This window comes from Pantherophis guttatus, chromosome 2 (genome assembly GCF_059756535.1).
Source record: "Pantherophis guttatus breed Tessera chromosome 2, ASM5975653v1, whole genome shotgun sequence".
In the NCBI taxonomy this organism is placed as follows: domain Eukaryota; kingdom Metazoa; phylum Chordata; class Lepidosauria; order Squamata; family Colubridae; genus Pantherophis; species Pantherophis guttatus.
In genome coordinates this window covers 269,581,022-269,599,661 of record NC_142064.1, presented here as the reverse complement: position 1 = coordinate 269,599,661, position 18,640 = coordinate 269,581,022, and the positions used below count along the sequence as shown (strand labels likewise).

At 44.4% G+C, this 18,640-nt stretch overlaps 1 protein-coding gene across 5 annotated transcripts in view; it reads left to right on the top strand.

Annotated features, from left to right (window-relative positions):
* Positions 1 to 18,640, top strand: part of LOC117662564 (uncharacterized) — a 36,363-nt gene that overhangs the window by 5,698 nt on the left and 12,025 nt on the right. For 2 of the 5 annotated variants that reach the window (XM_034412006.3, XM_034412007.3), the window contains exons 2-8: positions 2,084 to 2,462; positions 3,587 to 3,803; positions 5,047 to 5,224; positions 8,990 to 9,417; positions 11,256 to 11,358; positions 11,525 to 11,656; positions 16,019 to 18,175. In XM_034412006.3, the coding sequence (XP_034267897.2) occupies positions 2,392 to 2,462; positions 3,587 to 3,803; positions 5,047 to 5,224; positions 8,990 to 9,417; positions 11,256 to 11,358; positions 11,525 to 11,656; positions 16,019 to 18,175 (3,286 nt within the window). In that variant the 5' untranslated portion in view covers positions 2,084 to 2,391. Of the gene's footprint in view, positions 1 to 1,546; positions 1,572 to 2,083; positions 2,463 to 3,586; positions 3,804 to 5,046; positions 5,225 to 8,989; positions 9,418 to 11,255; positions 11,359 to 11,524; positions 11,657 to 16,018; positions 18,176 to 18,640 lie in introns of those variants that run through there. The other 3 variants (XM_060691214.2, XM_034412008.3, XM_034412009.3) reach the window with 3 other exon arrangements.

Below are 18,640 nucleotides of genomic sequence, written 5' to 3'. Positions count from 1 at the left end.
CCAGAATATAAACTGACAGTTACTTACCAGTACTGATGTTGTCTATGGAGATTCTCAGTCATCTCAGGTCATAGTTGCTTTTTTCTTTTTTCCTTTTTCAAGAGGCAACTGGATTTTCTGGTTTTTCTTTGGAGACGTTTCACTTCTCATGCAAGACGCTTGTTCAGCTCTGAGGAAAGTAGCTGAAGAAGTTTCTTGGATGAGAAGCGAAACGTCTTCAGAGAAAAACCAGAAAGACCAGCTGCCTCTTGGAAAAAAAGCACCTTTGGGATAGCACTGATATCGTTACTTAGTGAGGATCATGAAACGTCTATTAAAAAAAAGCTCAGAGGACCCCCTCATTGGCTAAATTAGTCCATCTTGGGCTTTTTGTTGTTGTTCCAGCTAGCTGGAAACTTAGAAAGACACAAGATTGCCCAACATTTCAACCCATTTTAAATGAGTTTTTTTTAATTTAATTTAATTTAATTAATTCAATTTATATGCCGCCCCTCTCCGAAGACTCATGTACATGTATGCATCTGAACTAGACTGTTGTTTCTCTGTTTCGTATCATATATATGTGGGTATATGCATAATTTTGTATGTATGCATTTATTTTGTCATGTTTATGTAGTGTATATTGGAGATGGGGACCCTTTGAGAGCTGCATGCAACAAATTTCATTTTAATGTATGTTGATTAGTGTACATTCAAACTGACAATGAAGTTAGTCTAAGGGTTATTTTACTGGATTTGTTTGGCTGGGTGATCTGCACACGTTTGGCAAGTCTTAATGCAAACTGCCCAGGATGAGCAAAAAGGACTGGAGTATTTTCTACAACAACCCTGTGCTTTGGCCCATACAGAGAGGAGGCCAAGAAAATATGAGGGAGTTTCGCCTGCCTGTTTGCGTAACACGAAGGAGAAAGATTGTTAGGAAAGTTGATTGTGGAAAAAGATCACGTGCAAACGCCGGAATGTGGCTTGCTTGTCGGGGCCCGGGAATCTAGCCGTGGCTTCCTGAAACCGGGTTTCACATGGGTGCCAGGAGTAGTTCTGTGCAGCGACCTCTTTGTTTTTCCCAGTTCTTTGAGCTTTGCCTGTTGGTGGATGGGTTTTGTTGTTTATTGCTTGGAAACTCAAGCTGCCGTCTGTGTCGACAATTGTGATGCTTGGAAAAGGAACCCCAGATTGTGTGTTTGTGTGGAGGGAGAGAAAGAAAGAGAGAGAATTGGGAGCAGAGAGGAAAATTAATTGCAACTATTAGGCAAAGTTTTCTTGTCCCTTTTTCCAGTGATGGTTCGCTGACACCTTTCAATACTACAGAAAAATGTTAGCGTCCCTTTCACAGATAAGATGATTGTGGATTCCTATTAAGTGAACAATGGGGGGGGGGAAAGCCCTCTATTGAAGAAGGAAAAAAAACCTGATGATTTTGCAATAGTTTGCCCATCCTGACTCTTCAGTTCCCCATCGGGAGCAGGGGAAGGTTTAATATGACGCACATCTTTGACATGGTTACACAAGAGGTGTTTAGTGCGTGTGTGATACAGCCACTTCCAAGTCTAATTTGAAACGTGAGCGATTAGGTATCCTTCTAGAATTTTTACATCTATGGCTGCATTGCATGATTTTTATTTCTCAGGGGGACTCCTTTATAGTGTGTATTTTCGCTTGTGAAGTTGATAAATTCCGACTTGTTGGGCAAAGATTGCTCGGCTAAATTAAAATTCAGATTTCTCCAGAGTAAAATTATATTTTCTTTGCACTGCAGGGTGGATTTGATTTAAATCGAGTTGATTTAAATCACAATTTAAATCATGATTTAAATTCACAAGTCTTAAAGCTGCCAAGTTTGAAGACTTCTGCTCTAGATAATCTTACATTTCTTCAACTTCCAATGTTGGACTGAGCAAGGGATTGCAATAAATGAACTCTGAGATCTCTTCTAATTCTATAATTCTGTAATCCTTAGCCTGCCTGGAAATAAGCAGAATAGAAATCAGAAATCCTTTACCTGCAATTATCCATCAGGGATGAAAATGAGAGTGAGTGGGAAGCTTAGTTAAATTTGTTAACCGTTATTGTTTATCTCTTCTAGGTATTGCGAGGAAATATTTCTTCTTCCTCTTGTTGGTTCAATTGGAGACGTTTAAGACACAAAGCGATGAACTCTCAAAGTCCTAGAGAGGCAGCCTTAAATACACTTTTGTGCTGGGCTGATCCTCAAGTTTGATGTGGGTGAGCTCTATTGAGAAACTAACATGCTACCAGGAAGAGCTGTCTTTTGGGGAGATTTTCAGCTTTTTCATTTGTAATTTCAAAGCATCCAGCTGCTGGATTTAACACAGGATAGCAACAGAAAGTCGAGAGATTTGGCTCAATCCCACAAGGGATTTCAAGACGAGCATGGCAAGTTCCTGCTCGGTGGCCAACTGCAAAAACCGCCGGTGGCATGGATCCCGTGTCACCTTTCACAGGTAAGTGAGAGAGCTTGAATCTCCCTTCACCCCATTAGTGTCACCATTTTATTCCACATCTGCATATGCTGGCAGCGGGAGGGGAATTGATGTAAATGGGGAGCAGTAAAGATGCAGCAGGAGCGGGCCCCGTTTGTGGCCACTCCAGCCTCCTGTCTCTGTGTCTGGAGGCCAGCATAGTCTGGATTTAGATTAAATATACCATTGTGATTTTGGTAAGCGAAGCAAGGATAACCCGTGGCTTCGAATTGGTAGTGAGAATAGAGAAGGCTGTGTTTTGAACTGGATAGAGGTAGTCCTCGACTTACGACCACAATAGAGCCCAAAATTTATGTTGCTAAGGGAGAAATTTGTAAAGTTGAGTTTTGCCCCGTTTTACGATTCCTCTTGCCAAATTTGTTAAACGAATCACTGCCGTTGTTAAATTTGCAACATGGGTTGTTAAGTGAATCCGGCTTCCCCTTTGACTTTGCTTGTCGGAAGATCTCAAAAAGGGGATCGCGTGACTCCAGGACACTGCAACCGTCATAAATGTGAGTCAGCTGTCAAGCATCCGAATGTAAATCACATGGGGATGGGGCAGTCGTCCTAAGTGTGAAAAATGGTCATAAGTCACTTTTTTCGGTGCCGTTGTAAATTCGAACGGTCACTAAACGAACTGTTGTAAGCCGAGGGCTACCTGTAATGGGGAGGTGATTGGTTGATTGACTGATTTTATTTTATTTCTATAGCCACCCATTTCAACAAGCAGCATTAATTTCATTGTTAATTTCATTGTTCCTTTCTACATGTCCTACCATGAAAATTTCCCTTCTTCTCTTTCAATGTTAATGAAGCCCTCTAAATTGTTTGGCTCGGCTTCACTACCATTTTTGCACAGAAGAGTGAAAAGTGATTAAGAGATGGTTGGTCCTGTGAGGTTGTCTGGAAGCTGCCATTTTATCCCTCCAGGAAAGAAATTACAAAGCCAGATTTATCCTTGGCCTCTTCTGTTTTATTTTGATCCAGCCCCTCACTCAACCAGAGAATTAAATCCTTTCGTAAATAATCGTGTGAACATCCCTGTGCTGAGTTTCACTTTTGTTTTATTTTTTTTAAACACAGTTTTTCTATTGTTCTTGCAGGTTTCCTTTTACGAAGGAGAGGCAGTTAAAAAAGTGGATCAAAAGCATTGGCCGTCCGAATTTCGCTCCCTCTTACGACGATGTCGTGTGTTCGGAACATTTCAGAAAGACGGATTTTTGGGGAAGGATAGCTTCCGGGAGAAGGAATTTAAAGCCGGGTGCCGTCCCAACTATCTTTAATACCTCTGTCAATTCAAAAAAATTAAACACTGCCAAGGTATTTTGCTTTATTTTGCTTTTCCTCCCCTCTGCTGAAGTTTATTTTGCTCTTTTTTAACCATCTCAGATAGAAAAATCAGGGCCTGGTCAGTTACTTCTTTTGACATTTAACCATCTTCATTTCTGGTCCTGATACTTAATTGGAATCAAATGTATAATTATTTAGAAAAATCAGAATAACTAAAGTCTATTGGAATTTTGTTATGTTGAGAGACGATAGAGATGTCACCCTCAAGTCTTGTGAAAGTAAGAATTTTGTAAGAAAAGACACCAGTTGAACATTGTAAAATAACTTCAAACCCTGGAAGTTAATACAGGTAGTTCTCGACTTACGACCATAATTGAGCCCCAAATTTCCATTGCTAAGCAAGACAGTTGTCAAGTGATTTTTCTCCCCCTCCCCCATTTTATGACCTGTTAAGTTAGTAACCCGGTTGTTAAGTGAATCTGGCTTCCCCACTGACTTTGCTTGTCAGAAAGTCGCAAAAAATGATCATATGACTGCGGGACACTGCAACCGTCATAAAGATGAGTCAGTTGTCAAGCTGTCCTAATTTTGACCACGTGACTGTAGGGATGCTGCGATGGTCATAAGTGTGAAAAATGGTCATAGATCACTTTTTTCAGTGCTGTTGTAACTTCAGACAGTAAATCAATCTGTACAAGTAATCCTCGGGCAATGGGTTTGCTTAATGACCATACTCTTCAGTTAATGACCACTGCAAAAAAAGGCATAAAATCAGGTTGGTCACACAACGACTTGCTTAAGAACCAGCATAATCTTAATTCCGGGTTCAATTATAACTGTAATTGAAGTTGGAAATAGGATTATTCAGGGGTGAAATCCAGCAGGTTCTGACAGATTCTGGAGAACCGGTAGTGGAAATTTTGAGTAGTTCGGAGAACCGGCAAATACCACCTCTGGCTGTCCCCAGAGAGGGGGTGGGAATGGAGATTTTGCAGTATCCTTCCTCCTGGAGTGGGGTGGGAATGGAGATTTTGCAGTATCCTTCCCCTGCCAAGCCCACCAAGCCACGCCCACAGAACCGGTAGTAAAAAAATTTGAATTTCACCACTGGGGGTCATTCTGCTTATTAAGCAGGTCATTTATCGAGGACTAGAAGCATTTAGCAGGTCATACGTTGAGGACTAACAGCATTAAGGAAGTCATAAACCGAGGACTAGCTGCATTTCTCTTCTTTGCCTAACAAAATGCCTTTTCCCCCTGCCGTCCTTTGCAGAGGGCTCAAAAAGAAAGCTCAGAAAAGGGGCAGCCCCTCGTCCGACGGAATCCCCCCGATCCTGAGCCAAGCACTTGTCCGGAGGTCGGTGAGGGCGATGCTGACGTCTTGTCCTCCAAGAATGATATTGTCATCCTAGAACATTCTTACTCTACTCCGGCAAGTCCAAGTAAAGCAAGCAAGTGAATTTCATGACATTTGTTATTAAATGGACGAAACCGCTTAAAAGATCCTGAGCATGAACAGAGTGTCTATGGAGATTCTCAGTTATCCAGGTTACGGGTGTCCCAAAGGTGCTTTTTCAAAAGGCAAGCGGACTTTCTGGTTTTGCTTTGAAGACCTTTCGCTTCCACATCGATTTGTTGCACTATTCAGGGGACCCCTGAGGGCACAGATAAACCTCCGAGTGACCTCAGCAATTCTCAGAAAGAGCGCTAATGACCAGATGACTGCATGGAATAGAAATCATTCCATCCTACACTATTCGGTCAGAACTGAAGAACTTCCTGGATGAGAAGCGAAACGTCTTCAAGGAAAAGCAAAGTCCAGTTGCCTTTTGAAAAAGCACCTTTGGGACATGAACGGGGGGCATGGGACATGATAAAGGTGTTAGTTATCACCTTTAAAGCGCTCCATGGCTTAGGACCTGGGTACCTACGAGACCGTCTTTTGCCACCAATAGCCTCCCACCGACCAGTTCGTTCTCACAGGGAGGGACTACTCAGGGTACCGTCAGCCAAATTATGTCGACTGGCGACTCCCAGGGGGAGGGCCTTCTCTGTGGGGGCTCCAACCCTTTGGAATGAACTGCCCCCGGAGATACGGAATATCCCTGATCTCCGTGCTTTCCGCCGTGCCCTCAAGACCCTGATGTTCCAACAGGCAGGGCTAAACATACAAACATGCGAATGATTTTTTAGATGTTATCTAATTCTGGGTTTTATTTAATTGACCAAACTAAGTGGCAATTTTAATTAGCAATTTTGTGGTGTTTGTGTGTCTATGTTTTTCTTGACTGTACACCGCCTTGAGTCCTACGGGAGAAAGGCGGTATAGAAATATAATAAATAAATAAATAAATAAATAAATAAATAAATAAATAAATAAATAAATAAATAAATAAATAAATAAATAAATAAATAAATAAATAAATAAATAAATAAATAAATAAATAAATAAATAAAGGTGATGAGCAGAAGGGTGTGGAGAGAATGGGATGGGGAATTGGCCAGTTTATTACACAGCAAAATCTTGTTGAATTAATTCACTAAATTACTAATTTACAAATTAAATGGACTATTTTAATTAATTTGGAGCTCCTCAGAGTTTGGTAATTCAGAGAGGGTGCCACTGGGATGTGCAAATGATGTCTTGTCTGTAATGACATTATTACACGTATGACTAAAATAGCATCCTTTGCAATGCATTCTACGCAAGGCAGTCCTCAGAGCCCCACCCAAAGGCTGCAACTGGTGTATAATATGGCGGCCCAGACAGTGATGGGCAATATTTCTCAACCTCGGCCACCGTTAATATATGTGGACTTCAACTCCCAAAATTCCCCAGTCAGCATGTTCTAAACCAGTGGCCGCCAACCTTTTGGGCACCAGGAACCGGTTCTCTGGAGAAAGGATTTTCCGTGGACCGGAGGGAGGTGTAGTTTTGGTGCCTCCTGCATACTGTGGATGGGGCTTCGCTTCTTTGTGCGGCCCAGTTACTGGCATGCGGCAGCCCGATGCTGGCCCACAGAATGGGGGTAGGGGACTTCTGAGGTAAACCATGGAAGTCATAACTTGTTCTGACTGTGTAAGGAAAGAGTCAGTTTGCAGGCAAACTGAATTGAATTAAATTCAGATTGAATTAAATAAATATCCTGCTCAGGAGCCATCAACATACAGTTGGTTATTATGGAAAACATAAATGGCACACCATTTTGGATAGAACTTCCCTCTGAATTCTGACATGTTAGTCCCAAAGGTGCTTTTTTTTTTTCAAGAGGCAACTGGACTTTCTGGTTTTTCTTTTGAAGGCGTTTCGCTTCTCATATCAAGAAGCTTCTTCAGCTCTGACTGGATGGTGGGGAAGGGAAGGATTTATGACGAGTTGTCTGCAAGGAATGTAAATCCTTCCTTTCCCCACCATCCAGTCAGAGCTGAAGAAACTTCTTGGATGAGAAGCGAAATGTCTTCAAAAGAAAAAGAAAAAAAACCCAGAAAGTCTAGTTGCCTCTTGAAAAAGCACCTTTGGGCAGTGGTGAAATCTAAAATTTGTTACTACCGTGGCGTGGCTTGGTGGGGGTGGGGGTAATGTGATTGGCCAATTTTTTTTAAAAAAACTTTTAAAACCATTTTTTGTACAACCTCTTCAGCGAAGAGGTTGTAAAAAAATGCTTTCAAAAGGCTCTGACGATCCCAGCTGAGTTGCCTGATCAGCAGAGACTTTTTTTCTTTTAAATGCCTCTGCTGATCAAGCAACTCAGCTTGGATCGTCAGAGGCATTTAAAAGAAAAAAAGGGTTTTTTTCTTTTAAAAGCCTCTGACGATCCAAGCTGAGCCGCGCGATCATCGGAGGCTTTTTTTTTTTACTTTTAAAAGCATTTTTTCAGCCAAAGAGGTTGTAGAAAAAATGCTTTTAAAAGTAAAAAAAAAAGCCTCTGATGATTGTGCGGCTCAGCTGGGCATGGGGGGGGGGCAGGGATTTTTGCTACTGGTTCTCCGAACCACCCGCCTCCATCGCTACCGGATCAGGCGATCCGGTCCGAATCGGGAGCATTTCACCCCTGCCTTTGGGACAACCGTGACCTGGATGACTGAGAATCTCCATAGACGTTCTGACATGCTACTTTTCTTCATTCAGAGAAAAGAATTATTTTACATTTTAGTGCAGAGAAGCATTCCAACTCTTTTGACGTGCCTCAGCTCATATGAGATAGCCATTTGTTTTGGTAAACTATTTCACAGATTTAGCAATATTGAGGTGCAGTACAGCCTGCTTAAGCAGATTTCTAGGATCCTAACCCTAATCTCCCCCAAAGTACTAAAACTCACCTCGTCTTCTGAGTTGATGCAGCTGTAGTAAACCCGCTCTTTCCAAACATCCTGGACAAGCAGAAATCATCAGAGACAAGCAGTCCCTTAAGTAAAGTAGAAGAGAATAGAAGAAAATAGAAAATAGAATACAATGACAGAATTGGAAGGGACCTTAGAGGTCTTCTAGTCCAACCCCGCTGCTCTGACATGGTGTGCTTTATAGGTGATCACTGCACTTTGAATTGCACCCAGAGCCTGTTCAGTAAGTGGCGCAGCTGAGGTAGCAGTAATGATGCACGGGCATAATGAGAAGCACCAATTACTTCCTACGTCGCAGCAGTTTGAACCCGCTGTAGCTTCTAGATCAGGAGTCAGCAACCTGCGGCTCTGGAGCCGCATGTGGCTCTTTCACCCATCTGCTGTGGCTCCCTGTCACTCAAAATATGTGTCACAACCGCCAATGTGCGACACTCACTGGCACATGGTTTATTGAGCTTTTCAACCTCTGATAGATAAATCCAAGAAAAGAAAAGTTTCAGAAGAAAACAACGTTTAATTCAACTACATATAGTTTTGTGGCCGCTCAAGAAATAGTCAGGCCCGGGGAAGGGTTTTGTGGCTCCCGGTGTTTTCTTTTCTGTGGGAAACTGGTCCAAATGGCTCTTTGAGTGTTTAAGGTTGCAGACCCCTGTTCTAGATAGTCTTCAAGGACAGCCCCATGTAGAGTGCATTGCAGTAGTCCCATCATGAGGCAACTAGGGTATGAATTACTTTCAGAAGGGCCTCCCCGTCAAGGAAAGGGCACAACTCACATATGCAAGGGACCTGTGCAAACTGGTTGCTGTTAGCCTGGAAGAGAAACGGAGCAGAGGTCGGTCGAACTAAAAGACTTCAATATCATTTGTCCACTTCAGTTGCTTCTGCCCTGGAGATCCGGGTGGCTTCGCCAGGAGACCAAGCCCCCGCAGAACCCCAAGGAAGGAAGAGCCTTCGCCTCCGCCAGGCTCGGAACAGAAGGGAGCTCATGGATGAGACGAGACAAAACGCTTCCGAGGAGCCACTGGTCGACTCCGAGGTCCATCGCCAGCATTTCCGAGACTTCTGCTACCAAGAGATGGAAGGGCCCCGCCATGCTTGCTGCCGGCTGTGGGATCTCTGCCATCAGTGGCTGAAGCCTGGAAAACATACCAAGTTGCAGATGCTGGAATTGGTGATCCTGGAGCAGTTCCAAGCCATCCTGCCCCAGAAGGTGCAGGAGTATGTCAAGGAACGGGAGCCTTCCAATTGCGACCAGGCCGTAAGCCTGGCTGAGGAGTTCATAAAGAGCCAGCAAAAGGAAGAGGTGGGCACGCTGGATATAGGAGATAGCCTAACTTTCATTCTGGAAATATTTGGCAGATACAGATGATAAAGCCATAAAACTGTCATTCGTTTTCGGATTCCAGCTTTCTGAACTTAGAGGGTGAATTTATAATTTGGGGAGATGCATTTTCTGATTGATCCATCAGGCCAAGGTGTATTTTATTCTCTAGAAACTGTATCAGGGGTGGGTTCTAAATATTTTTACTACCGGTTCTGTGGGCGTGGCTTATTTTGTGGGTGTGGCTTGGAGGTCATGTGACTAGGTGGGCGTGGCTAGCTGGTCAGAGTCATTTCTGGAAGGTCCTCGCACTTACGACCAGTCCTTACGACCCGACTCATTTGTTAGCTTTTAACACTGATCAGCTGTAGGACGGCCCTTTGAAGCCCCGCGGCAAGAGTTTAAACAGTTTTTTTCTCTCTAGTCATCAGCTGGGACTCAGGAGGCAGCAATAGATTGGGGGTGGGACCAAATAAAAGGTAAGAATAACGTGGGGGGGGTGGGAGGGCAGGGGGGAGAACCGGTTCGGTGACGTCATATCGTCACCGCTACCGGCTCGGCCGAACCGGAGCGAACTGGGAGGAACCCACCACTGAACTGTATATGGCTGCCAATATTAAAGGCACAACTCTGGGTAACTCATAACCAGTTTATAGGAAAAACAACATGACTAACATAGTTAGGAGCCCATAGCCAAATAATTAAAATAATGAAAACCGAGGCACCAACTCACAACTTTTTTTTTTTTTTATTTGATTTATATGCCGCCCTTCTCCGGAGACTCAGGGCGTCTTACAATGCGTTAAGCAATAGCCTTCATACTTTTGTATATTTATACAAAGTCAGCTTATTGCCCCCACAAACTGGGTCCTCAATTTACCTACCTTAGAAAGGATGAAAGGCTGAGTCAACTTTGAGCCTGGTGAGATTCGAACTTACAGTAATTGCAGACAGCTGGTGTTAATCACAATGCTATCAGTCTGCTGAGCCACCAGGCCCGTCTTCACAAAGCAGACGCACATTAAATGGGCCCCGTAACATCCTTGCTGTGGTGCCTCATGAAAAGGCATGCAAATATGGCAACTGTTCTATATACAGGTAGTCCTTGACTTACGACCACAATTGAGCCCAACATTTCTGTTGCTAAGCAAGACAGCGGTTAAGTGCATTTTGCCCCGTTGTATGACCTTTCTTGCCACATTTGTTAACTATTTGAGTGCTTGTTGTGGCCTCCCAGCAGAGCTGGCAGCAGATTCGGACAGTGAGGAGGTTGGGGAGAAACATGGGCCAGTCCTGGAGTCTGGGGAAGGCTCTGATGAGGGCTCTGCATCGGAGGCAGAGAGGGGGCCAGGGCCAAATGCCAGTTATCAGCTACCTTCAGAGTCAAACATCAGTGAGGCAGATGAACAGCTGGAGCCTGTTCCCAGTGTGTGCATGCATAGAGTTGCCAGATGAAGGGAACAGCTAAAGAATAAGGGTAGACTTGGGAGCAAAGCCACAGGTGGATGATGAATGGCCCTTCCCAGAGGGAATAAAAGAGGAGCGAAAGGGGAGTGGAGTTTGCAGGAGACAATTAGTTCGCCTAATTGGTTTGTGACTCTCCGAGGCTCCTTGCCAAGTTTTGAAGATATCGGCCTGGCAGCTCTCCAAGCCAGATAAGGTCTGTGATTGTAAATTCTCCCTTGAAAGATTTTGCTGAAGGTGAACGAGAGGAATTCATTGTTTGTTTAATACAAGGGGTTTTGTCGGGATCAGCCTAGGTCAGAACAGTGCGGTTAATCCTGCTAACAGGTTTTTCCCTGCTCCCTTTTGTGTTTCAGAAGAGGGCAGCCGATGTCTCCAAAACAAAGAGGACCCCTTCACAGGCAAAACGTAGATTGGGGTGCAGGAAGATCGCCAAGGAGGAGGATGGAATCATGCAGGGTGAGAATGTCGTATGCCTCCATTTTGGCACAGGTGGTAGTCCCCGACTTAACAACTGTATAACGGAGCGCAGTTTCTTTTCTAAGTCATGGCGGTTGTAAGTTGAAGCTGAAAAATGTTCTTGACTGAAGGCCCTGCTTTTCTTCTTGTCTTTGGGTGAGCCTAGATGGAGCCGTGTCGGAGAGCCAGGATCAGGCCGGCCCTCACAGGATCGGAGCCAACGGAGGCGATGGTGGAGAGGAGCAAGAAAATCCTGAGAATCCAGAAGGCAATGAAGCCACCCAGGAGGACCTGACAGGTAGCGGACAAAAGGGAGTTGTGGCCATGGGAGGGGTGGGGGTCTTTGTTTGGTTATTTGTTTGTTTGTATTAAATGAATAAATTTTATTTTTTATTTTTTAAAATGTTTTTATTATACAGTTTTCTTCGTTTTACAGTACACTTTCCACTTTGCAATGTCTCTATATCGGCTTGTATCCACAGTTGTTTTTTTTTACATTTATATTGTATTTACATTATATATTTATCATTCTAAATATTTTTTACATTTTTTGTAACATATTACTGTGATCTAATATTATATACAATAAGTATTCTTCATCTTTCTTTGTATTTATACTTAATTCTAATTTATATTTCATTAATCGTCCTTCATTGTTAATTTTCTAATCTTTGCACCTACTCTCAAGCCAATTATACCATATATCCCAAGTTAAATAATATTCTGTTTCTTTGTTTTTGATTGCCATTGTCAACCTATCCATCTCAGCGCATTCTAATATTTTCTTTATTACCATTTCCTCAGAGGGTATATTTCCATTTTTCCAATTTTGAGCATATACAATTCATTTGTTTGTTTGGATTAAGTGAATAAATTTTAGGACGGCATTTCTCAAGATACTTAGAGTAAGAAAAGAAAGAGAATAAGGGAACATGCAATACGGGTTTACCAAGTATTAAAAAAATGACGTTAAAAATCTACAGGATATATAATGAATAAAGGAAAAGCACGCAAATATTCTTACAAATCGTAGTAGAGCAAAGATAATCGTGCAACAGTTGAAGCACATTAAAAATGACTATTACAATTGAATCAGAGGCGGACAAAAGCTGCAACATAATACTATTTCTAACTACCGTGAATCAGCCCATTCTCAATTTTAGGGCCAGTCAGACAAACTCTGGTGTTTTAAAGCCTTCGGTTGGAAGAAATTCAAACTTCCCGTGTGGCAGGAGGCTGTGCACAAAAATTACAATCCATAAATAATTTCCAAATTGAATTAAAATGAGTATCACTTTTTTATTTATATTTATTTACACATAACATACACATGCAGAGAGAGATAAAGAGAGGGAATTTCTGAGATAGAGGCATAGTCACAAAACTTTATTTTCATCCTGCCATTTTAATAAGACTTGATGGTGAATATAGATAGTCTTCAACTTAAAACCAGTCACTTAACAATCATTTGAAGTTATGACTGACACCCCCCTCCCCTCCCAAAAAAAAGGTACTTATGACTTGGTTTTGTTGCCTCAAAACTGAGGCACTCCAAAGGGGCTGAATATTTAGTGTCTGAATTTGCGAGAGAAGACACCATTATGTTTGCAAAGGAGCTTCTTTGCCTCCTGAAAATACGAATCACCAGGTAAAACAGGCAAAGCAAAAAGGGTTTAAGTCTTTTTACAGGGTACAGAAACAAATAATATATAATCTGTGATACATCAATAAATAAATGAACAAACCATAACATACATTGATTGCACGTAACAATTGAACAGTAGAAAACATTGATTCTAGATAGCATGTCACCAATGACAAAATTTATGGGTTACATTCAGTGGTGGGTTTCAAAAATTTTTACTACCGGTTCTGTGGGTGTGGCTTGGGCGTGGCATGGCTTGGTGGGCGTGGCAGGGGAAGGATCTCCATTCCATCCCCAATCCAGGGGAAGGTTACTGCAAAATCCCCATTTCCTCCTGATCAGCTGGGACTTGGGAGGCAGAGAATAGATGGGAGCGAGCCCAGTCAGAATTTTTACTACCGGTTCTCCAAGCTACTCAAAATTTCCACTATCGGTTCTCCAGAACTGGTCAGAACCTGCTGAAACCCACCTCTGGTTACATTACTTTTTCCCTGCTAGGCTAGTATCTTTCTTGAAAGTTGCAAGTGTATTGAACTTTCAGAATGTTGCTCGCATAACAAAACAAATGACCTTGGCTAATCAACCTTAAGGGACAGGGTGGCTCAGTGGCCAAAACACTGAGCTTGTCAATCAAAAGGTTGGCAGTTCAGCGGTTCGAATCCCTAGTGCCACGTAACGGAGTGAGCTCCCGTTACTTCTCCCAGCTTCTGCCAACCTAGCAGTTCGAAAGCATGTAAAAAATGCAAGTAGAAAAATAGGGACCACCTTTGGTGGGAAGGTAATAGCGTTCCATGCGCCTTTGGCGTTTAGTCATGCCGGCCACATGACCCCGGAGACGTCTTCGGACAGTGCTGGCTCTTCGGCTTTGAAACGGAGATGAGCACCGCCCCCTAGAGTCAGGAACGACTAGTACATATGTGCGAAGGGAACCTTTACCTTTACCATAAACGAGCATGGTCAAGATCATTTGTTTTGATGTGCGAGCAACCACATGCTTTCCTATAGATAGAGAAGAAGCCCAGACTGCTGGGTTAAAAGTATTAATAGAACCTTTTAAGATGTTAATAACAAACTCTAAAATTTGAGGCGACGGTTTCAAAATTCTGATCCTGCCATTGTTTGCCCTTAGGCAGGAGGCCGCATTGCCCCCCACCCATCCCGCCAGGCCCTGCAGGCCTCAGCCCGATCTCAAGTTGGCCTCTTAGCCATGCAAGAGATCCTGAAGCTGGGTCAGCTGAAGGCGCTGGCACATGGTGGAGGCCATTCCACGCTCTAGGCCGAGGCCTACTTCCCAGTCAGCCCTTCAAGGGATTTGCAGGATTCGGCCTGCTCCCCATTTAGCTTCGAGGGCCCAGCGGCATCCAAATTATCCGTTTGCATCCGCAGGGCTCCTCTGCCAAAACTGATAGGAGGTTGAGGTTTTTTACAGAGGCCGCCTACCTTAAGGCAACCTCATGCTGTTCTGCAAGTAGAACTTCTTAGCAGGCTGTGGGGGCCTCTGTTTTATAAGGAGGCTGTTTGTGGAGTCCCTGGCTGGCTGGCTGGGAAGTAGGCCTCGGCAGCCCGTAACTGCCCCCACTGCCAGTTGCTTCTGCTGACTGGCTTTAGGCTCGCTTGCATGGCTGACTGGCTGGTTTGGGAGCTGGCTGAGGCCTGGGGAGTCCCAAGGGACAGGGGTAGGCCTTGGGAGGCCTTTGGGTGTCTGGCTGGGAAGTAGGCCTCGGCCTACAGTGTACCGGTCGCTTCCTCTGACCGAATTTGGACCACCTTGCATGGCTGAGTAGCCGGCTTGGGAACAGGCCGAAGTTTGGGGAGACTTAGCACAGGCCTGGACCTGCCTCCCTACCCCAGGCCAAATATGGCGGTTTCAGGCTCATGCCTCCACATGTATATTTTCCAATGAGACAGACCAAGACAGGAAAAAATTTTTTTATTATTATTATTATTATTATTATTATTATTATTATTATTATTATTATTATTATTATTATTATTATTATTATTATTATTATTTATCAGAATATTTAGACAAAAGGGATGCCTCTCATTAAAAGAGGGAACCCGGATCTTTAGCTTACATCCCCTTTTATTGCTAACATAACAAAGAAAAATGAAAGAGGAAAAGTTGGTTGGACTGGATAAAAGTAATCTTCCCTTTGCATAGAAAATCTGTTACATGTAATCAAACGGGTTACATATTTGCATCCCATAATATCACTTGTTCATTAAAATGGGGTCTGACGTCAGAAGAGGCGTTAATTGTAAAGAAAAAGGTGGTTTGGACTTCACAAAAGAGATAAACCAGATAAACCAAATTTTACTAACAAATTTTTTCTTATCTGTAGCTAGTCTCCAGCTTGTTTATCAGTTTAGGAATGTTAAAAGCTAACAAACCTGAACAGAGAGAAAATAAAATTAAAATACAAAGTAAGTACGTTAGTTAACAAGTTACAAAGTCTATGTCATGTGCCCCTCACTCTTGAGGTACCCAGGAGATGGGGGAGGATTTGGGGCAGACAGGCTTGAGCCTGAGCTAGGCCTCTGAAGGCCTTCCTCTATTTCTGTGATGGTGAACCTATGGCATGAATGCCACAGGTGGCAGGCAGCACCCTCTCTGTGGGCATCTGAGCTGTCGCCCCAGTTCAGCTTCGCCACTCATGTGCGCGCGCCTCCTATCAGCCAGCTGGTTGGGTCTTTGCCACACATGCATGCAGGGCAGGGCGCATGCAGGGGGCATGTGCGCATGCATGGGGGGCAGGGTGCATGGGGGTTTGGGCCCATGCCTTGCATACTCAGTCCGGAAAAGGTTAGCCATCACTGCTCTGTTTGTTCCTTTGCTGGATGGAAATTTTATTGGCATCCATCTTTTTCTTTTTCTTCCTTCCAGTAAATTCTTGACTTGCAGATAGGTTTTGGAGTGCTTTGTCAAAAGATTTCATTTATTTTTAATTTGTTTCTTTTATCAGCAGTTGTGTCCATCCAGCTCTAATGATAATCGCTTGTTTAATTCCGCAGATGACAAGCAAGAACAGGAGAAGGATGAGCAAGAGTTCCAACTGGAAGAAGCAGTGGAAGTGGATCCCGGGAGGATTTCCTTCGAAGTGGTGGAAGAGAGTTGTACAGTAGAAGAGGAGTCTCCGGCGAGCGAGAAGCCCTATAGTTGCTCCAAGTGTGAGGAAAGTTTCACCAATAAATCATTGCTCCTTGAACACCGAAGATCACATCCGGGGGACAGGCGATATGGATGCTCCATGTGCGAGAAGAGGTTCAACAAGAAAGCTTGTCTTCTTGCACACGAGAGATCCCACACAGGAGACAAGCCTTATCAGTGTTCGGATTGCGGCAAGGCCTTCGGGCAGGAATCGTCTCTCATTACGCACCAGAGGACCCACACTGGAGAGAAACCGTACGAATGTTCGGAGTGTGGGAAGAGCTACCCCTGGAAAACATCTCTGGCGGTTCATCAGAAGATTCACGCTGGCGAGACGTACTCGTGCCCTGTGTGCGAGAAAACCTTCAATCAGAAGTCTTTACTTCGGATACACAAGAGGATCCACACGGCGGAAAAACTGTACAAATGTTCGGACTGTGACCAGAGCTTCACCCTTGAAAAATACCTTAATGCGCACAGAGTGAGAGCTCACACCCGGGACCGACCGCACGCCTGTTCACACTGTGACAAAACCTTCATCTTTAAATATTCCCTCATTGAACACGAGCGCATGCACACCGATGAGAGGCCTTATGAATGCTCCGAGTGTGGCAAACGCTACAATGGCAAAGCTGCCCTGGTGGTCCACAAAAACACACACGGCGGACAGAAATCCTATCTGTGTCCCGAGTGCGGCAAGAGTTTCAAAACCAAATGTGCTTTGACGGGTCACGAGAAAAGCCACAAAGGAGAGAAGCCCCACAAATGTTCGCACTGTGACAAAAGCTTCTTCTGGAAACACCGCCTTATTCTGCACGAGAGGGTTCACACAGGGGAGATGCCCTTTCAGTGCTCGGAGTGTGGCGAAAGCTTCCGTTACAGAAACAATCTGACCAAGCACAAGAGGAACACGCACGAGAGAACACGGATGGTTGGAGAGAGGATCTATCAGTGCTCGATTTGTGGCAAAAGTTTCCGCTGGAGACGGAGTTTCATCTTGCACGAGAGGGCCCACATGGGAGACAAACCCTTTAAATGTACCGACTGTGGGAAAAGTTTCATGAGCCGCGTGTCCCTCATTGTTCACAAGAGGATCCACACGGGAGAGAGGCCTTACAAGTGCTCCGAATGTGGGAAAAGCTTCATTAAGAAGCAGGCCCTCAGTAAACACAAGACGGTCCATACAGGCGAGAGGCGATATTTGTGCAACGTCTGTGGAAGAAGGTTCTCCAATAAAGGCAATCTGATGAGGCACACCAAGATCCACACGGGAGAGAAACCCTACAGCTGCCCCATCTGTGGGAAAGGCTTCATACAGAAAGTGTGCCTTATCGAACACGAACCCACCCACAGCAAGGAAAAACCCTTCATCTGTTCTGACTGCGGGAAGAAGTTCAAGCGGAAAAGAGGTTTCCTTCTGCACTTGAGAATGCATCGAGGGGAAATGCTGCACGAGTCCACCAAGAAAAGCGTCAACGGTGGGGATCCCTCCGCCGCAGACAGCAAGGCCCCGGCGAAAGAGAGATGCCACCCGTGCCTGGAATGTGGGAAAAGTTTCCACTCAAGGTGTCATCTCATTATGCACCAGAGGACCCACACGGGAGAGAAGCCCTATCAGTGCCCAGAGTGCGGGAAAAGCTTCAGTCAGCAGTCGTCCCTCAACACACACCAGCGAGTCCACACGGGCGAGAAGCCCTCCCTGTGTACAGAGTGCGGGAAAAGTTTTCACAATAAAAGCAACCTGGCCCGGCACCAGCGAATCCACACGGGGGAAAAGCCCTTTGCTTGCCCTGAGTGCGGGAAGAGTTTCATTCAGAAAGCCTCTTTGGAGGCTCACAAAGCCACCCACAGCAAAGAGAACCCCTTCTCCTGCCCCGATTGCGGGAAAACCTTCAAGCTGAAAATGTCGCTCCTCACCCACCAGAGGACTCACACGGGGGAGAAACCCTACGCCTGTTCCCAGTGCGAGAAAAGGTTCATCCGACGTTCTCAGCTGCGCAGGCATGAAAAGGCACATGCAGGTGAGAGCTGTACGGGAGCAAAGGTGAACGCAGGTTCCCTCTTTTGTCTGTTGGGGAAGGTAGATGTTGTTGTTGTTGTTGTTAGTTGCGAAGTCGTGTCCGACCCATCGCGACCCCATGGACAACGTTCCTCCAGGCCTTCCTGTCTTTTACCATCCTCTGGAGTCCATTTAAGCTCACACCGACTCCTTCAGTGATTCCATCCAGCCACGTCATTCTCTGCTTTCCCCTTCTTCTTTTGCCCTCAATCTTTCCCAGAATTAGGCTCTTCTCCAGTGAGACCTTTCTTCTCATTAGGTGGCCAAAGTATTTGAGTTTCATTTTCAGGATCTGGCCCTCTAAAGAGCAGTCAGGGTTGATCTCCTCTAGGACTGACCGGTTTGATCTCCTTGCAGTCCAAGGTAGATAGGGAGAGGTATTTATTTATTAAATTTTTATCCCGCCTTTATTACTTTGTAGGTAACT